At 43.5% G+C, this 26,087-nt stretch overlaps 1 protein-coding gene across 1 annotated transcript; it reads right to left on the bottom strand.

The window, feature by feature from the left end:
- Positions 1-13,513: 13,513 nt before the first annotated feature.
- On the bottom strand, positions 13,514-23,879 carry nop56 (NOP56 ribonucleoprotein homolog). The gene is made up of 12 exons (XM_080729034.1): positions 23,796-23,879; positions 22,373-22,462; positions 21,271-21,385; positions 20,241-20,405; positions 19,436-19,634; positions 18,694-18,881; positions 18,102-18,253; positions 17,103-17,203; positions 16,220-16,368; positions 15,877-15,998; positions 15,287-15,403; positions 13,514-14,368 (listed from the first exon to the last, which is right to left on the bottom strand). Exons 1-12 carry the CDS (start codon positions 23,796-23,798, stop codon positions 14,144-14,146), a joined length of 1,626 nt encoding a protein of 541 aa, XP_080585160.1. The 5' UTR covers positions 23,799-23,879; the 3' UTR covers positions 13,514-14,143.
- Between the last annotated feature and the right edge of the window lie 2,208 nt (positions 23,880-26,087).

Here is a 26,087-nt window from a genome sequence, read left to right as displayed (position 1 = left end):
CCACGTAACTCAAAATACAGTGAAAAAACTAACTCCTGCTCAAAAAACAAACATCAAAATTAAACTCAACATAAGGGATTATGTTGAGTTTCGACCCATAACAGACCCTTCATTAGTATCATCAGTAACACCTGTGAAGGAAGTCGAAAGACACCCGGAAGTAGAACAAAATGGCGTATATGCATAGAGCCTATTGAGAAGGCACATGAGTACAGCCCAAGAGGGCGATAGCAAGAGGGTGCAAAAGACCCGTACTTCCCGTTTCTGTATGACGTAGGGGGGACGCCTTTTTAGGAGGCAGAAGCAGGTTGGAGTCTATTCATTTCCAATGAGAGAGCTAACGTGAACACAGATCAAAATAAATAAGCTATGCTCATTGAACTAAATATTGGACCAGATCATCACAAGCCACATAATATTAACAAAATTGTCATACTAAAGTTGCTTTTTTCATCGACACAACAAAGGAGAAAATCAGTTTTTATTATTGCTCTTTAGCTGTCCCAGCAACACACTCTCGCGGGATCTATAGCACCAGTAAACAAGGAAGGTTAGGCAGGAAGGGACAACACCCGGAAGTTTGGTACACCATGGGACGCCGCCTGGACGCTGCCATGACACTTTTGGGTGGCGGAAGTGACGAAGTGCTCAGAGACGCTAATGTTATTTTGGGTGTCACTTCCGCCACCCAAAGTGTCATGGCGGCGTCCTGGCGGCGTCCCATGAGCCGTTTTCCAATCAGAAGGGTTCGCACTTTGAAGTGCGCATATGAAGGGCTATGACGTCACTTGGCCGTGCCATGTGTAGGGCTTGTCCTATGAAGTGCACTCCACAGTGCCTGTGGAATGGGACAGCGCTACCAAGTCCATAGCCGAGAACTTCCGGTTGCAAAAATCATTCCTCCGCCATTTTTTCCTCCGCGGTGCTTTTAAACTACGTATTTTACCTTCTTAAACGTCCAAACTTATTTTTTTGTGAGGCGGAATTAACTTTTAAGACATTTTAGGATATTTTGAACTTTTTGGGGGGTCACCTAATAATTCACAGCTATTTTGACATTCGAGGAGAATTGAGAACTAGCATCACTCGAACCGAGGCAGGCAGTGAGAGTCATGTCATCCGTCCAAGGCATTCGATCTTCGGCTTGGGATGAGCGTTGCATGTCCTGTTGCTTACCTGCTCTACAAGCTCACAACGCGGTGCAAAGCGACGCGTTGTGAGCTTGTAGATCTGCTGTTTTCACTAGTTTGGATCCAGGGCAAATTAATTTATTTTTTGGGTCACGTACAGGCTAAAAAGTTTGGGAAACACTGGCTATAGACCTATACATGATTGTGATATGATTTATTGTGGCTACAACTTTCAGACAACCCGTTTCAAATAGTTTTCTGTTGATTAGATATTAAAGAAACTTTGGTTTTGTCATAATTAAAGGTCTGAGGTCTGACAGTCACATAACTGTATGATGAGATTGTTCTGAAGCACAAGATCATGAAATCAAATAACAGTTTATTAACACGCTCTATTACAATTCACACTGTAACAACATGTATCTCATGATATTCATATTATGCATAATGTAAAAGCGGCTTCGGAATTAACATAATTTCAGGTCATTTATTGACAGAGAGAAATATGAAAAGCCCGACCTTCGTTTTAAACAAAATAAAATGATTCGTATATTCTGTGATATGTTTGTGGTTGAAAATGTGTTTGCCCTGCCTTTCTGTCACATCACCGTAATCTGATCATCATCATTAAGCAGCAATTTTAAGCAATACAAGCCCCAAAATAAAAATGCAACATTTCATATCATGGTCAGGCATAATTCATAGTAAATCATAAAGCAAACATTCAAATGGCTTCAACGCATAATGTACCGGTAATTCTTTTTACGGAAATATGACAAAGATCTGAAGCTTTATTTAGTTATTATAGTGAAGACTGAATGCCGAGTTCTAACCCACAGATATTACACTAGGATAGGCCTATAATCAAATGGACCCTAATACAGTATTTTCTCATTCTGAAGTGTGTGAAGGTGAGAGAATAAAACATTTCCACTAAATGTCATTTGAGTTCTGAGCATCTGTATATTACAGAGCAGTGGAGAATAAAGCAAAAATAATTGTTCCCCCATCGTTAACGTTTATTTATTTATAGCCTATGCAAATTTAGGACTAAATCACACATTATGTCAATAGCTATTATTGTTTCACGTAGCCTATTCATAACATCTGTAATTAAGGGAAATACTCTATTCCCGATGTGATGTTGCCATAGCCTAGTAGGCCTACTCTCTATCCATTTCTATTTACAGTTCATTCTGATGTTTGATTATATTCTGAATTGGTTCCTCGTTTATTAGTGGACACGTTCACACGTAGCCCTAGAATGTCTCCAATATTCGGTCGAATGATACTCCGTATATTCCCTCAGGGAATATACGGAGTATCATTCGACCGAATATATTATATATATATTATATAAAACAACACTCAAATACCAAACCTGATGCTCGAAGTTCTTTGCCACGGGAACTCAGTGGTAGTTAGATTGTTTATTTAATTGGAAATAACATAACGCACATATACAATACACTGGACAATCTGAATTAATAACGGTATGCTCAGTAGAATATGCAATGAATGGTATAAACTATATAGACTAACATGAGTTCGTCATGTTACTTGAAAACATTGAAAACAAAACATTCAACCAAGCATTATACAGAGGCGGTTTCTTTCATATCTAATCATATTAAGAAAACAATTTGATGGATTGCCTGTTAATTAAGCCACAACAACAAATCTGTCAGTCATGTTCCACCACCAATTCCAAGGGAGGGGAGCAGAGCCGTGGAGCCGAGAACAAGTTGCCTTCAGAGGGATTCGATGCGTAGAGCTGCCCGCCCCGAGACGAGACACTGCGGTTCTCCTTCCGACAACGCCGATCATATTTTTAAATAGGCTCTGTCATGATTAATTATGAAGTTTATACAACTAAATACTATACCTAAAACACCTTACAATTAAACTCTGTGGCACCAAACAAGAAGTTAAAGAGCTCTTTAGTGGATAAAAGTTATGCGATGGACAGCAGACACTGTTGTTTTTGTTTTGATCCGGGTTGAATCGTGGAGGCGCGTTGCATTGTGGAGTAGTGCACATTCCAAGGGTAGGTTACCCTAGGTTAACGCAGTCTACTAAATGGGACAGCACTAGGCGCGGCCCAGTGAAGTCATAGCCCTTCATATGCGCACTTCAAAGTGCGAACCCTTCGGATTGGAAAACGGCTATGGAGCCTAAAACGCCCTAAAATGACGTTGGTGACTCTTCTTGCTGAGACTTTCTTTGCCAGTAAACAGGACGTGCGTGAGATTTGCAGTCAGAGCCGGCGCCCACTTAGGAGTCAATTTGTAGGATTTGTGTACCATGTCGCACTCTAGTGGATCCAATGAGGATGAGCCATCTTCATTAATTAAATATCTTTGGTACAGCTGAGAGAACAGGACATGTTGGTTGCTGGCAGTCCATGGGGCTTTTAAGCCGTGACATCATTTTGTAGGCAGAGGAGAATCTGCCCCCAGAGCATTTTCTGTCCCTCGCTATTTTCAACAGATCTGAGACAAAAATAACGACTAAAGTATAATTCTAACACTTTCCTTTCAACAACAAAGAGAAGAAAAATGTGTAAATAGTAAAAATAATAAAAAGATTCACGGAAACTGGGGGCAGAAATTCTCCTCTGCCTACAAAATGATGTCATACTTAACAGCCCCTAGTGAAGAGAGAGGCTACAGAAGCTGGTAACCACCACCCTTTTATACTCTTCTTGGTAGGCTGCAACCAATCATCTCCTGGGCGTCACCTGGTCCCAATCATCCTCTCACTCACTAGCCGCGTCTCAAGTCCTTAAATAATTCCTATTTCCTTCACTTGTTTCCTATGTCCTTGTATGTTTTGGCCTATCACCTTTGATGTTGTCATCAGAAATGGCCAATGGGATGTCTCCTCTTCTCTATTTCCTCAATGTTGTCTTTCAAACCCCACTTCCATTCACCGTCATCAGAACAGAGGGAGCTCCTCATGATCACCAGAGCGTCTGCTGCTCGCCCAGCTGCAGTCCATGAAGCCTATTTTATGCTCCGTCCTGAGACGGTGTCGCACGCAGACCTCCAAGCTCAGAACGGTTGCATTGGTGACGCCATGTGAGCTTGTATATCAGCTACTCTCAACGCGCAATACCGTTGCGCAATGAAGTATAGATGTCTCGATAAGGGCGCACCCATGGGCGCCTGAGAGAAAGCCTGGTGTTCGTTCACAACAGCCCATTTGGTTTCCGCCCAACACGGAAACCACGAGAAGAAGCGGCGTCGCTTTGATTTGGTTCCCTCCATTTGTTTCCCCAATCCCTTTTAAAATGCTTGAGTAGCCTAGTGTAGTCTTTCCAGTCGCTACGAGTTAGACTAAAAAAAGCACATACCAAAAAAATATTTCAAAAGCAAAACTACTCCGCAACAAGGAGTTTATTAGGTAGGCCCTAAAAGTATGTCCTTGAGTGCAGGGGAATTATTTTGGGTTAAAACTGTTTCCGGTGGATAGTTCCGGCCAAATTGTAGTCCTTTGAGTACTACAACATGACGTTTTGTGGTTTCCGCTCCAGACCGGTTACAAGCCCGACAAGTGAAGTGATCCCAGACTACTTCCATATTTCAGCATCAGTTGGGAGAGTCAGATTGTGCTTCTGCTTGGCCAGCGTTGCGTGCAGTGGGTCTCTATTGTGCTTCACACGCTTGATCATCTCAAGGGTTGAATTCCAACGTGTTGGAGTGGGCCACGCTGTGTTTGAAATGTCCAACCACTTTACGGCACTTTCCCAGTACACCAGTGTGTATATGTATATGTATATATGTATATATATATATATATATATATACACACACACACACACACACACACACACACACACACACACACACACACACACTCACACACACACACACACACACACACACACGCACATGGTCATTGGGGGAAGGCAAGTGCGTACAGTAAGTAGTCATGTCTTGTTATTTATCTTCAGTTGCTGTGCATGGCTGCCAGTTCCCACCTGATGTTGTGAGGGAGTTCAGACAGCCCCAGGCCGTACTGAAGAACTGCTAGCTTACTTAACGTCTTCAGACTAGGACTTAAGTCTAAGATGCACATGTCCCCAGGTGTGCACTCACCTGAAAAGAGGATGATACGATCTCCCACCGTGCAGCAGCACGCAGAATGCATCTCAGACGGTCCGTTCCCCTTGACCTCAACCTTCTTCCAGGAGAAGCTCTCTGGATTGAATTTCCACAGATCATTGAAGTCCTCACAATAGTTGGTTCCACCAAATATGTACAGCTCCCCATTGTAGGCAAAGGCTGAATGGCAGTTGCGTTTTTCCGGAAGAAGCTGTGTAGAAGGTGTGTTCAGCCAGCAGTTGGTTTCTGTGTCAAACACTCTCATGGTGTTGTTGTGTTCCCCAAGAGGTAAACCCCCAAATACAAACATCTTTGTCCCGATGATGGTGGTCGAGTGTCCTTCTGGAGAACCATTGGTGTTAATTAAAGACCAGACCATTGTGCCGGTGTCCAACTTGTACATGTCATTAGTGCGATCTTGGCTAGGACTAATGCATCCTCCATGGATATACATGACCTTCTCCAAGACACAAGCTGAGTGGTCTGTCCTTAGCTCTGGAATAGTCCCAGAAACCTCTGTTCGAATCCATCTGTGGACGTTGACATCAAATGCATAAAGACCGTTGCAATCCGTGCGACCACAACCTCCCCAGATATAGACAATATCTTCAATCAGAACAGCTGAGTGGCCCGGACGCTGCGATGGAACCTCACAGGGGAACCTTAACCCTAACCCAGGTGTCACTGGGGGCAACTTCCTCCAGAGCAAAGACACTGTGTTGAAGACGTGTACACACATCTCATTGGCGGAACAATACCTCTCATCAACATAATAATAATATAATTCATCTCTAAACGGTACACCTCCAAAGGAGTACACGTTGTGTCTCACTGTCACAGCAGATTGATCCGTTTGTGCTCTCAGATGCACGACCCACTGTAACATTACTCACAACAGTACGACAGCGGACAAGTCCTGTTCCTGTTGTTCTGCAGTATAATTGGTCAAGTCCTGATGTGTAAAAGCATAGAATATTCTGTGTTATCACTAGTATAGGTTCAAGGGTACAAGTGTCAAGTAAAGTTCTGTGAAGCAGAGAACAAGATAAACTAGGTGCTCAGGAGGTTTCAGCAAAGTTAAAAACGTGCGGTGGGTGCTACAAGGATCAGTGGGATAAAACTTGAAAAAAGAGAAGGAGGATCCGAGCACTCAAAAAGTTAAAAAGGAGGGGAACGGACGTAAAAGCAGTGTACTTTATTTCATGACAAAATAATAAAAGCCGACATGTTTCGACCCATTCAGGGTCTTCATCACTGATGAAGTTCTGTGAAGGTTGATGGTTTGAGTTGATTAATCAAGGATGCCAATACCCAGTTGATCTCCGTAATATGTTAATTGATCACCATTGCAACACTACCCAACTTGGGGGAAGGGGAGGTAGGGGGGAAATGAGAGAGAGAACCCGAGCAGATAACCTCACGGTACGAGGCCCCCACCCTGAGCAAGCAATTTGCGACAATGGTAACAAAAAAACCACTCTTAAGGAGAAGGAAATGTCAGACTAAAGCAAGAGATAGACACAGAGAGATCCAGGCAATTCCACAGGCATGCTTCACTGAGGCCTGCTCCGGAGTCACACTCTTGGTCTGCAGATGAGTATTCGAGTTTTAATAGCAGTCCCTGGAACTGTGGAGTGGTGGGAGACCACCTGGAGGTCGAATTATTGGCAGGATTTACTGTGACGTGAATCTGATGTGACACAAACCCACACAACCAAAGAGAAGAGAGGAAGGAGGGTTCTCCCTCCACCCTAACCCAGCTCTAACTTTGTAGGTTGAGACTAAGAGTGACTGTACAGCCCAATGTGCACCCGGATAGCCTGAGAGAGGTCATCTTGTTATAAGCCTTTGTATAGAATAGGGCTAAATCAGAAATTAGCCTACAAAACAAATATGTTGCTACATACTGTACATGTACTGTAAGCCCCTCCCAGACAGCAAAATGTGTTCCCGCCCCGGCCTGAATGGGTTAATCATGCAAAGTGTATCTGCTTCATGGACCCAACCGGCAGAAGGTTCCATATGAATATCTCTTTGGATTAATGGTTAAGTTATTGCATGCGGGAGACCCGGGTTCGAAGCCTGGTGAGGTTTGGATCAAGCGGAACTTTCGCCCCAACAGGTATGTAGGCTACTATCGTCCCAACAGGTATGTAGGCTACTATCGCCCCAACAGGTATGTAGGTTACTATCGCCCCAACAGGTATGTAGGCTACTATCGTCCCAACAGGTATGTAGGATACTATCGCCCCAACAGGTATGTAGGCTACTATCGTCCCAACAGGTATGTAGGCTACTATCGCCCCAACAGGTATGTAGGCTACTATCGTCCCAACAGGTATGTAGGCTACTATCGTCCCAACAGGTATGTAGGCTACTATCGTCCCAACAGGTATGTAGGCTACTATCGTCCCAACAGGTATGTAGGCTACTATCGTCCCAACAGGTATGTAGGCTACTATCGTCCCAACAGGTATGTAGGCTACTATCGTCCCAACAGGTATGTAGGCTACTATCGTCCCAACAGGTATGTAGGCTACTATCGTCCCAACAGGTATGTAGGCTACTATCGTCCCAACAGGTATGTAGGCTACTATCGCCCCAACAGGTATGTAGGCTACTATCGTCCCAACAGGTATGTAGGCTACTATCGTCCCAACAGGTATGTAGGCTACTATCGTCCCAACAGGTATGTAGGCTACTATCGTCCCAACAGGTATGTAGGCTACTATCGCCCCAACAGGTATGTAGGCTACTATCGTCCCAACAGGTATGTAGGCTACTATCGTCCCAACAGGTATGTAGGCTACTATCGTCCCAACAGGTATGTAGGCTACTATCGCCCCAACAGGTATGTAGGCTACTATCGCCCCAACAGGTATGTAGGCTACTATCGTCCCAACAGGTATGTAGGCTACTATCGTCCCAACAGGTATGTAGGCTACTATCGCCCCAACAGGTATGTAGGCTACTATCGTCCCAACAGGTATGTAGGCTACTATCGTCCCAACAGGTATGTAGGCTACTATCGCCCCAACAGGTATGTAGGCTACTATCGTCCCAACAGGTATGTAGGCTACTATCGTCCCAACAGGTATGTAGGCTACTATCGCCCCAACAGGTATGTAGGCTACTATCGTCCCAACAGGTATGTAGGCTACTATCGTCCCAACAGGTATGTAGGCTACTATCGTCCCAACAGGTATGTAGGCTACTATCGCCCCAACAGGTATGTAGGCTACTATCGTCCCAACAGGTATGTAGGCTACTATCGTCCCAACAGGTATGTAGGCTACTATCGTCCCAACAGGTATGTAGGCTACTATCGCCCCAACAGGTATGTAGGCTACTATCGCCCCAACAGGTATGTAGGCTACTATTGTCCCAACAGGTATGTAGGCTACTATCGCCCCAACAGGTATGTAGGCTACTATCGCCCCAACAGGTATGTAGGCTACTATCGTCCCAACAGGTATGTAGGCTACTATCGCCCCAACAGGTATGTAGGCTACTATCGTCCCAACAGGTATGTAGGCTACTATCGTCCCAACAGGTATGTAGGCTACTATCGTCCCAACAGGTATGTAGGCTACTATCGTCCCAACAGGTATGTAGGCTACTATCGCCCCAACAGGTATGTAGGCTACTATCGTCCCAACAGGTATGTAGGCTACTATCGTCCCAACAGGTATGTAGGCTACTATCGTCCCAACAGGTATGTAGGCTACTATCGTCCCAACAGGTATGTAGGCTACTATCGTCCCAACCAGTAGGGACAAAGGTGCCGCTGCACAACTTTGCGTTTCCATTCGATAATTTCTGATTTGTGCATCCAAATGTAAAAAAAATGGTTGTGGATATTTACAGAGATGGATTTATATGGCACTTATATATATACACGTCACGTCCGGTGCCGACGCTGACCCGCGAAGCTGAACAAACGCTGAGATTAAAAAGTTAAAATTGCGAGTTTATAGGAGTTTAAACAGGGTAAAAAGTCTACCTACGCTGAGTTTAACTCAAGTGCGCTCTATACCTTGGAACTGAACCTGAAGGAGTGAAGGAGTGAGAAGATATTACGTCGGAACGTATTGGCTACAAACACACAGGCTACCCCAGTGAACGGTGAATGGTGGCGAATGATAAGTTCAAGTTTACGGAGCAGGACGGCAGATACAGCCGATATGACGAACGCACAGATAATGGACCAGCTAAATAAAATGAACGCTAAAATGGATGACCTGAAGAGCAGCTTTGACAAAAAGCTCAGCAGTAAGGTTGACGGTTTGGAGAAGACCATGAAAGAAAACCACAAGTTATTGATGGGTGAAATGGAAAGATGCCGAAAAGAGATGAAAGAAGGGCTCGATTTGGAGGTAGGCCGGCTGCAGGCGCGCCTGGAGGGTTTGGAGATGAAGTTAAACGGCGGGTCGCCGGCGGCTGCACCGCGTTTCGACTCAGAAGTATCACTGATAATATACGGCCTGCAGCAAGAAGAGGACGAGGACATACTGGAAAAGATTAATCTGATGTTCACCGAGGGACTGGGAAGTGAGATTGTGGCTAAAGACGCGGAGAGGATGAAAAGGAGAGGCGGCGCGCCCGCTGTGGTTAAGGTGGAATGTACCTCGAGAGAGGAGAAAATCTCAATCTTGAGAATGAAACAAAAGCTGCGAGAAAAACCTGCATACGAAAGAGTGTACGTGAAATCTGCCAAATCCCACACGGAGCGCCTTATTGAAATAAACTTTAAAACCATTCTGAAAGAAATACCGCAAGGAAAAGACTACTTCATCACGGGGAACGGACGGCTCGTAAGACGAGAGGACACATCTGCGATGGAGAGTAGGAGTAGGAGACGGGAGGAAGAGGGGAGGAAGAGATGGGAGCAGAGGAGACCACCAAGGGAGGACACGGAGGAGCAGTTGGAGGAGGACCAGTGAAATGTGGCAAGTACAGAGTTACGAGAATCAATATCACTTGCACACTGGAACGTAAATGGCTGGACAGATAATAACCATGAACTCAGAACCGTTATTCTACAATCACTAGATGCAGACATTATTTCTGTGAATGAAACCCACCTAAGAGGAGAAGGCATTATTGACATTGAGGGATACATATGGTTTGGAAACAATAGAATAACACACGTGAGAGCACCGAGAGTGTCGGGGGGAGTGGGGATTCTTGTGAAATCATGTTTATTTGCAAAATATATAATTGAAACAATTGACAAAGGTATGGATGGAATTATTGGGTTATCTTTTAAGCATAGGAATTCGGAATATTCTTTTGTTATATTCTCATGTTACTTACCTCCGGAATTATCTCCATGGGGCAAAGACGCAACTTCCTTTACTTGTCATTTGTTAAGTCAAGTTTATTTATGCTCAGAGATGGATGGCATTTATATATGTGGAGATTTAAATGCGAGAATAGGAGGATTAAATGATTTCATTCCAGATATTGACAGTATTCCACCCCGAGTTGCTTTAGATGATTTTGTGAATAAGCATGGAGAAACGTTGCTTGAATTCTTAAGAGACTCAAAAATGTGTGTAGTCAATGGTAGGATCTGCCCTCTGGGGGATAACTTTACATCAGTGTCCTCAAAGGGCAAAGCAACTGTGGATTACATTATCACCCCTTTTGACTGTCTGATGAATTGTTTTGAGTTTAAAGTTTTATTGGCAAATGAGATGGTGGATAATACTGGGTGTTATGATTTAATAGGAGATCGTTGTCGAGTGCCAGACCATTCTCTGTTGTTTATGACATTTTATGTTGATCTTGTAGAATCTACATCTGATAATGTTGCATCTTCTACACGACCTACAAAAAAACGGGTTAGGAGAAATATCCCTGAGGCCTTCCTTAGTTCCAATATGGCTCAAGTAGCAATGGGGAATTTAATTAGTAATTTAGAAGTTTCGGCCCAAAAGCAAGATGAATTGGATAAGTGGTATGATGAATTATGTAAATTAATTCATTCAGAATTAAGGAAGGATACTGGGAAAAGGGAGGGACCTTATAAGCCATATAAATCACATAAGCCATATTGGAACCAAGAATTAGGGACCTTATGGTCTGAAATGCGTAAGGCTGAACAATTATATTTACAGTCTAATGGCAAAGACCAGAGAATCCAATCTAGAAATGAATTTAAAAGTAAACAACATTTATTTGACAAGAAGCTCAGATTATATAAAAGAAGGTACCAGAGAGGCCTCTCATTAAATTTAGAACGGACTCAATCCAACAATCCTCAGTGTTTTTGGAGTGAAATTAACAAGCTAGGCCCCAAACGTCTTAGGAAGATTCCTATGGATGTTTGGAAAGAGCAAGCATTAACCTCAGATATAGAAACTGTTCTTGGGGAATGGGAGAAGGGATTCTCTGGGCTTTTCTCAAGAAATAACATAGGTTTTGATGAGAGCTTTTATGCCGATATATCCTCACAGAAGAGAAACTTGGAGGAACAAAACAGTGACAATGATCTGAACAGAGAGCTGAGTAGGGAGGAGGTTCAACAAGCAATTGACATGGCTAAAAGAGAAAAAGCCCTGGGTATTGAAGAATTGTACAACGAGGTGCTCAAGTCACCTAAATTGTTTGAGGTCTTATATGGTTTATTTAAATGTTGTTTTAACTCTGGTATTCTGCCTTCCATCTGGCTTAAATCTGTTATAAACCTTTATTTATATATATATATATATATATATGTGAAAAAGAAAATGTTATGTAATTGTGTCTGAATAATCCCGTAAGGGATGGGCTGCGAAAGGCAGCCAGACACGAAAATAAAATTATTCATTCATTCATTCATTCATTCATTCATACATACAGAGGACATGTCTCTCACCCAAAAATATGATCTCTGTGAAGTTGGCACCCCATACAATGAAAACATATAGCCTATAGAAATTGTGACATTCCTTAGTTAGTGCTGCCTGAATTTGTGCTGAATTGTGCCGTAAATTGTATAATTTGTGCTGGTATCATTTTTGAGATATTCTACACACCACAACTGTTCTGCTGCCATGTTCTACTATTAAGTAGCCTACTGCTGCTCTACTTTGCTCTCTTTGTAGGTCACTGCAGCTAAATTCTGCTAATTCATAACCATATCAATAGTTATATATATATATATATATATATATATATATGTATATATAAAAACACAATTGATGATTTCAACTGCATAAATTAGAACACATCCAGCACTAAAGAATGAGACCCCTTTTCCCGATTTGGAGCCAATATATCGGGGTGCAAGGCTCAGCAAAAGTTATAATATCTCAAAAATGATACCAGCACAAATTATAACATAAGGCACAATTAACCACATATCCAGCACTAAAGTCATATACATAATATGTCATATTATTTTTAAGACACAGGTCTTGTCAGATTGTTTGTTGGGCTGTGCCATAATTGGGCTATGTGCCATAATAGTGCTAAGGATAGGTGTACTGGGCCATTTATGAATATTGCATGGTTTGGATTGTGTTTGCTGTGATTACTCTAATCTAATTGCTTTCATTTATTTACTTTAGGTTTCGCAATTTCAACATGTATTTTCTACATGTTAAATACACTTGACACTTTTGATGCATCAGCCTCTGGCTCTGATGATTCTGACCCTGTACCTAATTGGCGAAACTTACCTTGTTCCAGCATTATATTATAGCCTGATACAGGAGTTTAGCCCTTGCTACGCTAGAAACGTTTATTACATTGCAATGCTGCCACCTTCTGGTGGCCTATTATACTGCGTGGCAAAGAATGAGGCAGAAAGAAGCATTCAGAGATTGTGGAATAGTTGTCTGGCTACGCGAGACTATGTGCTGCTGCTGCATGACCCTTAGACACAGCGGCTGGTAGGGATGTATGAAAGCCTGGTGGGCGAGGTTAGTAGGGATGAGGGAGGATATGTAAGGGACAGCTGCTGCTTTTAATGAGCTCTGCAGAGAAGAATGTGTGATGTTTTGTTTTAGCCATTAAAGGTTAGGAGAGCAACTTACTGAAGTAACATGCTCTGATGTGTGACTGTTACAGCGTTGTAAACACATTGAGTCAAGTTAAATTTGTTAAATTTGCTGTTAAATTATTTGTATCCATCATAAATATACACTTCTCCATGGGCTGCTCCTTATGATGCACCCACATATTCTCACGCACCAGTTAGTTACTTTCCCCATAACCCAAACTCTGCACATATTTAGCAGCACATATCTTCGAACAGGTAAGGTCTAGCCTTAAAAGTAAACAACCGTGTTCCAAAAAGAGTTACTTTAATCAAAGTTTACACAGATATATTACATGAAAATGACAAATTTGTATGATTACCAGAACTACATAGTGGCATTTATTTACATGACTGAGGGGAGAACACATCAAGGCACATCTGAACACTTCAGCATAAGGTGCATTGAGGTTTCTAAAAAAAGAATGTACGCATTAACATGGCATCCACTTGTTTCAAAAGGTACGTCTTTAAACAGCACTGTGCCATCTTGGCCACCCTATGCCAGGCATCTTGGGTTGGGGCAGGTATCTTTTTCTCATCCTCCAGTCCATGAAGGTTAAGGCCCATGACGTTAAGGAGGTGCACAGCGAAGGCAGACAGGTCAAAGGCATTGCCCTCCACAAACAGCTGGCTGGCCTTCGCTTTACACAGGTCTGCTGTCACCACCAGTAGCTGGGTGTCCAGAGCTGCTTCTCCATATTTACAAATTGTACTGTTTTTGAACACCCAAAACAAAAAGCGAAAGTAAAGCAATTTTTACGTTGTTGCATTTACACCTCAGTCGGAACGGCCATAACTAATGGATTGTAGCGTAAAGCAAGTAATATATAAAACAAAAACATTGTACAGTAGTCCAGGTTTCAGTCTCTCCGAATTCTCTATTCGTCATCACTGTCCTTTTTCTTTTTTTTCTTTTTCTTCTTTTCTGAAACCGGGGTCTCTGGGACCTCTTCTGCTGGCTCGGCCGCCATGTCCTCTGCCTTTCGCTTCTTCTTCTTCTTGGATGGGGTCTCGGCGTCCTCTGCTCCGTTGTCCTGAGCAGGGGCTTCCTCCTCCTGCTTCTTTTTCTTCTTGGGTTCCGCGTCCCCGTTCTCAACCGCCTCCTAAACCACAGTAAAGAACAGAACATCATTGATCGAACGCCAAATAAAAACGAAATCCCTGCCGTGAATATAGTTGTCTGTCTGAATCACTTCAGTGGTCCGGTCCACTGGATGGGAGCGGCCAATGGTTCGGAGTCAGGATGATATAGCATGTTGTACACTGAGAAAATGACCACACGGGAGAGGTGGCATCTCGTACTGATAACATGCATCAAGTTAGGGGTGGGCGATATGGTGATGAATATCACTGAGACGACACAATGTCTTCTCGATATGCCTTTTCAGAGATATCGTAGGCATCGTGATACAATGAGGGAGCCTTATAATAAAACCTATTGAATTTTTGACAAAGATTCGTTGCAGAATTAATACCCATTTAGGCCTAACCTATAGAATAGGGCTAAATCAGAAATTAGCCTACAAAACAAATATGTTGCTACATACTGTACATGTACTGTAAGCCCCTCCCAAACAGCAAAATGTGTTCCCGGCCTGAATGGGTTAAACCTGCATTTGTCTAAATGAGTAGTTCTCAAACTTTAAAAAGTCAAGGGCTCCCCTTAACTAACAGCATACAATTGAAACCAAATGGAACCGTAAGGGTCCATTTGGTTTCATTGTTATACTGTCTTTTATACTGTCAGAGTTACAGACTTGTAAGGATCAATTTAGACCTCCCAAAAGGAACCCAGACTCCACTTTGAGGACCACTGGTCTAAATGGTCTGTTACTCCTCTTTCTTTTAGTTTTGTAACCTTGTAGGTGGTTGTACTGTTAAGTAACTTGAGAAATGACCATAAGAACCAAAATGAAAAAGAATCTTGATAAGATCATGTATCGTGATACCACTTGGACAAATATTGTGTTTTTCCATACCGCCCACCCCTACATCAAGTCCAATATTGCCAAATCACAAACCTCTGCTTGGCCGTTTGTTTCAGCAGCCTCTTCCTCCTTTAACTTCTGCTCGCGCTTCTTGCGTTTCTTCTCTTTCTTTTCCAGCTTTCTCTTGATCTCTGCTGTGACCTCACCAGCCTGTTGACAGAGGGAGCAACAGGTTACACTCACAATATCACCAGGTAACGACAAAGTGTGCAGAGTATTGTGCTGCGTCAGGCTCATTAAATCAGTTTACCCCCACAAACAAGTCGGGCAAGTGTTTGTCATCACTCACAGCTTTAAAACAACCTTCTTTGCAAAACAAGCCCCAAAAAGCGGCCTCATTAGGCGCCCTAAACACAGTTGCGACAGCTATCGTGTCCGTGTAGTCTGAGATTGAGGGGGGGGAGGGGCAGAACCAATGCATTGTCAATGGAAGGTTGTTTGTTTTTTGTCGTTGCCGTGTCTCTTGGCCAAAAGACAGCCTGTGGTTGAGCTAGAGACACAGCAACGACAAAAAACTAAACAATGCATCATTCTCAGACGATACAGAGAAGATGTTTCACACATATGTGTGAGTCCGGCCTCAGATAAACTCTCTACCCACAACGCATTCACACTGAACACACCTCTTTCATAGCATCCTTCATGACGTCAACGTTCTTGCGCGGCACTTCACCCGTCTCGTAGAAGGACAGGCGCTCCTCGACCTGGTCACGCAGTTTGTCCCCAAACACGCTTGAAGGGATCTCTGTCAAAATAAATCAACTGATCAGATGGATGCACAGAGCGAGCAGAAAACAGTCACCTTGCAGAACCGAGAGGCTTTGCTCAGGAAAATAGCTTTTCAACATCAACCCGAAGGTTGAATGCTGTTGACGAAAAATATTGAACATCATTGCAAATAACGCCACAAGGTTAAATGTCCTTCAATGATAGATAACACTGGCTACAGATGGTTCTGTTGCTTACCAGAGAAGCAGTCAATGCGTGAGGCGATGGTGCACTTATTGGCCAGATATCTGGAGATGCGGCCTTTGTTCTTGGCGGCGGCGCGGCCGATGAAGGTGGAGTGGAAGATGAGGCCGTATTTGGGGGTGTTGCCTTTGGTCTTCAGTGCTCTGTGGGAAAATGTCACTTTGTCTTTTAAAACAGCGGTCCTCAACCTTTTCAGGCTGCGACCCACAAAATAATCATATTTTAACTGGGGACCCCCACCCTGACGAGCACTAAGAGTTGAGCCATTACATTTTCAAAATAGCAGATCTACATGCTCACAACGCCTCGCACTGCGAGGCGTTGTGAGCATGTAGATCGGCTATTTTCACAATTTCTGCCTCTAATATTTGACCAATGTTTAATTAATAATTAGTCATTTTAGAGGTAGTAAAACGTCCTTAATGTGTCAACTTTATGTTGGTTTGTTTACTGTTGAGTGAGAAAACAAGATTGCACATCAAGTTAATCATCTGGGGACCCCCCCAAAATAATTTGGGGGGGTCCCGACCCACAGGTTGAGAACCACCGTTTTAAAACAATGAACACATTAGATGCTATATAAACCTGTTGCCAATAGCCATTACAAATGGATACAAATATACAGTGGCTTTTGAAGCCACATTGCTCAAAGAACTCCTGACCACAAACTGCAAGCTTTTAAAAACCAGCATGTGTCTCTACCTCAGTGCTATTAGGTGGCTGCTCAGACTATGGGGAGGGGGTGTCATGTGAGAGGGATCACTCCAGAGGAGGCTTTTACAAGTGGGCCTTCTCCAGTCACCCTGCTCTGCTCCGGCCCAGCCCTGCCATCACCGTAGCCACCGTACGCCCCAGCAGGGAGGGGGTGCCCCAGTACCTGAACAGGGCCTTTTCTGCTCCCAGGATCTGCACGGTGGAGGCCGGGTATTTGGCCAGATTAGTCAGGCTGCCAGCATGGGAGATCAGACGAGCTCCTACCTGTGGGGCAAGCATAGAGGGTTTAAAATACGTTTGTGAAAGCAATAACATAATCTTATGTGCCTTCTGCCGTTTAGCTAGAGCCATTTCAAAAGGTACAAACTAAACTAAGTTGATCGTCACCTTTACAACGAGGTACAGCTTGTAAGCATCGGGCATCCGAGGCATGAGCTACACAGCCAAATGTGTGGGTATCGCCGACCAAAATGGCTTGCAATACTGTTCTGCTGGCATTTACTCTCGTTTTGGGCTTCCCTGACAGAGCTTACAATTAACAAAGTGTAGAAATGGCCAATACGTGTTGTTTTTTTGAACCAAGCAACAAAGGTGAACACCAAAAGAACAGAGGGGCGCTACCCACACTTTGGGCTGTGTTGCTCATTCCACGAATGCCAGATCCTTACTATCTGTACCTCGTAAAGGTGACTAATCAATGATAACAATGATATCAAACTTGCAGAAGAAAGTGGCATTGCTCAGGAAAATAGCTTTTCAACATCAACCCGAAGGATGAATGCTGTTGACGAAAAATATTGAACATCATTGCAAATAATGCCACAATGTTGAATGTCCTTCAGTGATAGACAACACTGGCTACAGATTGTTCTGTTGCTTACCAGAGAAGCAGTCTATGTGTGAGGCGATGGTGCACTTATTTGCAATACCATTTGGCATAATTAAAGGGGAGATATAATGGACCGAATGTTGGCATATTTTGGGTTGGCGCTACCCACGTGTTTGGCTGTGTAGCTCATGCCTCAAATGCCTGATGCTTACAAGCTGTGCCTCGTCGGAAAGGTGACGGATCAAGAATAAAAATTATGTAAAACACAATAGGAATTGTTATTTCGAAGTTTTCTTTCTTTGTGCGCCTAGTTTATAATTAACTCCTACTAACCACGTCTCCAATGAGGGCTGCCAGGTTAGGGGCCACCTGGCTCATCTTAGAGCGGAGGTACACCTGTAGCTCCAGGCGGTACGCAGCCAGAGACACCACGCGTACAGAGAACCGCTCGATGTTGATCAGGTCAATCGGGGAAATGTCCATACCTGAGGAAGGGGGTTGGCGATCAAAGGGAATTACACGTCTTGACATCAAATACATTCTTTAACCCATTTAGGCCTGAACACATTATGACGCAATATTTCATGCTTTCACCCAAAGATTTGCACACATTTTCACGACTTTTTCAAAAATAGCAGATCTACAAGCTCACAGCACGGCGAGCTTGTATATCTGCTATTTTTCACTGGTTAAAGCGTTTTTCTAGGCCTAAATGGGTTAATGTAACGCAGCTTGCAAAAAGTGGGTTGTCTCTCCCGACAGGATCCGCAGTGTGGATTTGTGCCATCACCACAGGTTTATGAGAGAGATTAATCTACCCCCCTGTGTTAGACACCAAGGACGCTTATCAGTCCATGATGGGCATAAAAGGGGCTTCACATGGCTCTAAATCATTCGTTTTTCATCTAATGTAACGGTTGCTCACCCATGGAGCTGCGGGAAGCATCCAGGATGGCCTGGGCCTTGGCACCATCCATCACTATCTCCTCCAGAGCCGGCAGGCTCTCCTCTGACAGCTCTTTCCTGTTGCCGATCAGCTGGGCCATGCGGCAGTACATGGAGTTGTCCGTCACAATCTTGATCAGCTCTGGGAAGTGGTAACCGTACCATTCACTGGATTAGAAAAAAATAAGGGAAGCAAATTAGGGGCACATAATCTGATAATATTTGTGTGTGTAAATAGCCAAGCACCGTTCACAATTGTTTAGTTCTGTGAAACTGTCTCATCAATATATTGAGCTCTCATCAGACCAAGCCGATGGGACCATGTAAAAACAAACAAGTGTTAAGTTGTCTCTCCCGACAGGATCCGCAGTGTGGATTTGTGCCATCACCACAGGTTTATGAGAGAGATTAATCTACCCCCCTGTGTTAGTCACCAAGGACGCTTATCAGTCCATGATGGGCATAAAAGGGGCTTCACATAGCTTTAAACATGGCTCCTAACAGTTTAACATTTGATGCTCTATAACTGTATTCCCCCCCTCCCCCCTTCAGCGTTTAGACTGACTAGAACATGGAGTTTGACCCCTCGGTCAGAGGAAAGCCCATCCCCTAGACTGACTAGAACATGGAGTTTGACCCCTCGGTCAGAGGAAAGCCCAGACCCTAGACTGACTAGAACATGGAGTTTGACCCCTCGATCAGAGGGAAGCCCAGCCCCTTACCGGACACGCATGGCAAAGGTATTGATGTCCTTATCCAGCTGGTCCAAAAGAGCGATGGATTGGATGATCATGTTGTCCGCTCTGTTGACGTTGAACTTGACCTTGGCCCTGGAGTAGCTGTGGCCCAGACCCAACTGGGCCTTGGAGGCGGCCTCGCCCGTCAGCCCCTTCACCAGGGAGTGGAAGTGCAGACGCACACCTGAGGAGGTGAAGACCACCAACAGAATGAGGTTAGAGTCACGAGATACCAAGGCAGGGACCAGAGTAGTGATCACGCTGGCTGTTCAGACTTTCAGTATGAACCATCAGGAGGAGTCAGGGTCAAATGATCACATCACAACAGCCAAAGGTCATTTCAAATCACTACCAGCATCGCAGCTTGTAACCCGTCAGTCCTTCTGATAAGATTGTTAACATCAATACATCGTCTATTGTCATACAGTGTGTATAAACATGATAACTAGTTACTAGGCTTGTTAGTCTAAATTTTCTCACATCATTAAAATGTTAACTTGTTTTAGCCTGTCTGCTAAACATCTTTGTGGAACCATGGCCGTGTGAATTGTCAAAATCACTGATTCAAGGTACATTTTATCACAACTTTAAATAATTGACTAAAACTAAAAAATTATCCAATTGACATTAGCTTGGCTGTCACGATATTCAAGTGTTGTAAGGTCTGATGATTTAAGGCTTCTATTAAATTAAATAAGGTTAACTGTTGATTGAAAGGGGACCAGCTTCCTAAAACGGCCTTCATCAAAAGCCCACATCCTTATATTGAAGTCACACAGCAGTTCCTCACCTCTTAGGATCTCCAGCACCACCCCTCCAGTCTGGATGGACAGACCCAGCTCTTCCTGAAGAGCTGCTCCTATCTTGGCATCAGACACGCCCAGCATGGTCTTCTTCTTACCGGCCTTCGGCAGGTTGGTCTCCAGGAAGAGCTTCAGGTCAGCATGAACCACACCTGCATGGGAAGGGAGGACAATAGAAATATAATAAGTGTGACTGGTGGCGGTAAAGCACATAACCTAGTCCATGTCTAGGATAATAAAGGAAGGATATTGCAGAAAGGGCGTGTATCAAAATGTGCGGGGTATAATTGCACATGCACAGTACAATCTGGCCTGCACCTACACTTTGGCTCAGTAGATGGCGGCGTGTGAACATTAAATGGTAGTGTTTGTTTTGTATCACTTTAATTGCCCGCTGGGGACTTGGTCTTCATTTGCTCATAATTATGTTCTTATGCCACAAAACAAGTAGGCCTACTTGGTGCTCTAATAGGCACAACTATGTGTTGCATATTCCTGAATTAGCCCAAAGTTAGTTTATTATTTTATATGCAGTGTTGATTGTTAAAAAAAAACAAAAAAAGAACGAACACAATAGATACTAGGCCTAATAACTTGTGGGTGTTTGTCACTTTCACTGTTCCTTATTTACTATGTCAATTAGTCTGTGTTGTGGATGAGAATTACAAACCTGCAGCTGTTTAGGTGAGTGGAGAGAGAACCAGGAGAGAACCAAACAAACAAACACACCTCGCTCTACTGAGAACGGATCATGATCTTTTTTATCTAGTGCCTCTGCTGGAACACTCCACCATGGCAGCTCCAGTTACACTGCGCATGTGCAATACCCCCACACATTTTGATACACGCCCCTTCTGCAGTATCCTTCCTTTTAATCCTAGGTACATGTATGAAAGTCAGCCCATGATGTTCAGATATATAGGATGCTGTCAGCACAGTCATTCAGGGGATTGACAGATTATATTGACATCATTACATCATTGAGCATGGCTGGCTGCTCACTGAAGGAAAACGTACCTTCAGAAATGGCGTTGATGTTTTCCAGGGCAGCCTGGGCAGACTTGAACGGGAAGAAGGCTGCCAGGTTCACCATGCCGTTGAACTTGGCGATACTCAGGACACTTTCCTCCACCTAGAAATACACCAAAAAGAAATGTTGAAGGGTTATGCATGTGCACATTCACTCCACTAGGGGTCAGTTAAAATATAAGGCTGACTTCAAAGAAAAAACTGAGCTTGATTTTGCACCCATCATGTATAGAGGAACCAATAACACTTAATCTTGCCCATATATGTTAACCCAACAAAGGCAGTCTGACTCCTCTGTATGCAGCACAAAAGTTAGATAGATTAAAATAGAGTGGTCTGATTGACCCAGGGGTTAAAGCCAAAAGAAATCCCAAGACTGAAATGTATTTTCAGACCATGTCCCAATATGTGACTTTTGAAACGTGGATACGCACACCGTACTACAATATTTGGTGTGTTTCCCTGAAGTTTTAAACAGCCTTCACTGAATGTGAGTGTGTCAATCCATGCTTCATTTAATAGAAGCATCTTCTGAAGTTATGTTGTATTCTATGGCCAATGCAAATACTCATGTCTTGAAATTATAACATTTTAGTTATAGTTTATTATTTTGCAGATCTGCACTGATCTCAGAATAGCTCCTATGGAATCCTCAAGACTGAAATCAGTCCCCAGGACTGAGAACTTTAACCCCTGGATTGACCAGAAAGTTATAAAACAGCAAGAAAATAAAAAAAAATTGCCATTGTATCCATGTCTAAATGTCAGTCAGCTCATGATGTTCAGATATATAGGATGCTGTCAGCACAGGCATTCAGGGGATTGACAGATTATATTGACATCATTACATCATTGAGCATACTTTATGAAATTGTTTACTCTATGAAATTGTTTGCAAAATGCAATCAAGGCAAAAGTTTGAACTAATTGTGACAATAATTTTAAGCTTTACAGAGTGGACATTTCTCCTTTAAGAAAAAAACACTTCTACCTTTGGCAGAATGTATATTTTATTTGCAAGGGGGGAAAAAAGTCATGTCCATACCAGACTCACTTCTACTTCATAAAAGCAGAGCGATTAGCTTCATACCTGAGGAAGAAGCATGCCGATCTCCTCCACCTCTTTAACAGCAAACAGGGCATAGCCTGCAGCATGCTCAAATAACACATTTAGCACCACCTGTGGAAGACAAACACAATGAGTGCAAGGGCAGACATTCCTGAAGGACAAGACCACAGAATGTAGTTGGTCACGTTATAGGCAATAATCCTTGGTCAGCTCATGATGTTCAGATATATAGGATGCTGTCAGCACAGTCATTCAGGGGATTGACAGATTATATTTGACATCATTACATCACTGAGCATGGCCAATACTGGTATTTGTATTTAATGAAATAGTTTGTGAATAGCAGTTAAAGGCAACAGTTGGATAATAATGGAAATAATTGTGCTAATTATTTTAAGCAGAGCGTGGATATTCCTCCTAAAAGAGTAGTTCACCCCCAAAATGACTTTGAGACTTGTTCGAAAAATTATTGAATTCAATTCTCCAATCTCTCCATTGCGTGAGTTAATTTACCTATAGGGTGTGCCAAATGTAGTTCTAAGAGCGGCCATTTCTTGGGTAAACACAGCCTTACACAGGTGTTCTGATTAGACTATAGCATTAGTTCTATGCAATCAAACAATTGAAACACCTGTGTTTTGACCCAAGAAATGGCCGCTAAGGACTACAATGACGTAGCCGCTGGCACACACTATAGGATTAAAGTCATTTTTGGGGTGAACTACTCCTTTAAGAAAAATAAAAATGGTCAAGATATCAGGTCTAGATATCTAAAAGATAATTAAAAATATACATTTAACGTTTTTGTACCAGGCGACCAGATGCCACGTGGGAACTATTTGACAAATAATTAATGTGCAACTTTCAATATTTCACATTGACAACGATGTGTTTCTGTTACAACAAGTGGTCCGTGTGTTTCAAGTGGTCCGTGTGTTTCAAGTGGTCCGTAGATATTAATGTAAAAAGGTTTTTTTTTTTTTAAGTGTTCCTAAGTTCTGATCACCACGTTGCTCTCTGGAGGCAACCACGTGTGTGCGCTGGCTGGCTGCAGTCCGTGGCTAACTGCTAACAGCTAGCTTCATGCGTCCCCGTCAATCCAACACATTTTACAACTGCAATATAGCTTCTCTTCAACGCTCGAGTATAATTACAATATTAATAATTAAAAAATAATGACCGTCTGTCCAGCCACTGACTGCATGCACCCTTCAGCATTAGTTTATGTTCAGGGCGGCTAAAGCTACGAGCTGAAGAAGCTAACAGAGGCTAACATCAGGACAGTCAGGCTGACAAGGCCTTCAGAGTCAAAAACACGCATAAAACAAACCTATAACTGCAATTTGGATTATACATTCACTTCTGATATGTTTAAATGCAATTCTAAGTTATATTACAGTTAAATGCGTTGCATTTGGAGGTCTAATGAGAGCTATAAACCTACCATGGTGATAGAATAGTTTGCTGCGCCACGCAGCGCTCCGCTCCACGTCTTCTCTGCTGCTGCTCCTCTGAGGAAAGACTGTCCACTGCGCTTTACACGCTCTGCCACGTGACCACAATCCCGCGATATGTCTCACTGCCGTCGCGAGACTGTTTAATGCAGGTCAACAGCAGCGCCGCGTGATTATGGATCCAACTGGGAAAGATGGATAACCACGCCCCGGACTCATTTTTGAAGCTTGTGATTGGCTGAACCGGACGTAGGGAGCGCTCCGTTGTAGTCACTTGGACCGCGCGAGGTGCACCAAAACCCAATTATCATGGCGTTTATCGTGCGCTTGCCCAGGCCGTAATAACGATTGCATTCACCACCACGGCTTCGTAACTCGCGCGGCCCTGGCCCGCTCTTCGCGGCCCGCTCGCTCTTCGCGAAGAGCAGGACCAAGGTCCGCTGGCCTTCGCGCCGCTTGCAATGTCGTGGACAATAACTGAAAACGAGCGCTCTTTGCCGTTTCCATCCATCTTTCCCAGTTGGATCCATAATCACGCAGCAGCGCCACCTACTGGCCGTAGAACGTCAGGTCAGTTGCAGTGTTTCTAAAACTTTTAATTTTCAAGGTCTTCTCTATGCATATTGTAATTTGTACATACATACTGTACTGTACTGTACTGTACTGTACTGTACTGTACTGTACTGTGAAGATACCGACCTTTTGCACATAGAACACACTGCGAAGTTGTTTACAAAAAGTTACAGTACAGTAGCTACTATGAGAAAAGAATGCCATTGGTGTATAAAATATACCACATTTTATGCACATGAGGATGCTTTTTTTCTTATTCTCTTTGCTCTTTTGCACTCTCTTTCTTCCTGAGTCATTATTACTTACTAGAAGCTGGGCCGCCCGTAGTCGGCGACCTGGCCAACTCGGAACAATGTAAATAGGGAATGAATGCCCCGCCCTTTAGGACCCGTTTTGACCATCTGTCTGCCTGTGTCCATTTATGCCCATATATGGAGATATCTGTATCTGTCTGTCGGCGTCCATTTTATGTCCATATATGGAGATCACTGCAGTTATAGTTCTGGGTCCATTTTATGTCCAGATATGGAGATATCTGTCTATCTGCGTCCATGTTATGCCCATATATGGAGTATCTGTCTGTGCCTCCAACTGTTTTGCAGACACAGTGCCGGTTCCCCCTTTAATGCAAACCTCATTATACCTGTTGTCATAGGACCCGTTTTGAACATCTGTTTGCCTGTGTCCATTTATGCCCATATAGGACCCGTTTTGAACATCTGTTTGCCTCTGTCCATTTATGTCCATATATGGAGATATCTGTATCTGTCTGTCTGCAATCCATTTTATGCCCATATATGGGGGCATTCATTGAACGCGCGTGCCTGTGGGACGAACGGTTCTCGAGATACGCGGATTACATACATACATACACACTCACAGAGATTTTTTGTTGACTCATGTGGCGTACGTGATGTCAGAGCCTTTTATGAAGTGATGTCACAATGAGTCAGAGCTTTCGCCGATTTCCTCCGGAACAGCCTGATGTCAACAATCAACCCCGCATAAGGAGATTCCGAACGTTTCGCGCCGGGTGCCCATATATGGAGTATCTGTCTGTGCCTCCAACTGTGTTGCAGACACAGTGCCGGTTCCCCCTTTAATGCAAACCTCATTATACCTGTTGTCATAGGACCCGTTTTGAACATCTGTTTGCCTGTGTCCATTTATGCCCATATAGGACCCGTTTTGAACATCTGTTTGCCTGTGTCCATTTATAACCATATATGGAGATATCTGTATCTGTCTGTCTGCGTCCATTTTATGCCCATATATGGAGATCTTTGACCATCTGTTTGCCTCTGTCCATTTATGTCCATATATGGAGATATCTGTATCTGTCTGTCTGCAATCCATTTTATGCCCATATATGGGGGCATTCATTTTATGCCCATATATGGAGAACGCGCGTGCCCGTGGGACGAACGGTTCTCGAGATACGCGGATTACATACATACATACACACTCACAGAGATTTTTTGTTGACTCATGTGGCGTACGTGATGTCAGAGCCTTTTATGAAGTGATGTCACAATGAGTCAGAGCTTTCGCCGATTTCCTCCGGAACAGCCTGATGTCAACAATCAGCTCCGCATAAGGAGATTCCGAACGTTTCGCGCCGGTTCGGGAAAACCGCGCGTCGGGTCGGGTCGAGACCCGGCACTGCACTCCGTGCCGCGGCGGGGAACGCGCGTGCCGAATCTGAAGCC

This window comes from Nannobrachium achirus (genome assembly GCF_963921795.1).
Source record: "Nannobrachium achirus genome assembly, chromosome: 6".
NCBI classification, from domain to species: domain Eukaryota; kingdom Metazoa; phylum Chordata; class Actinopteri; order Myctophiformes; family Myctophidae; genus Nannobrachium; species Nannobrachium achirus.
This window is presented reverse-complemented; position numbering and strand designations above follow the sequence as displayed.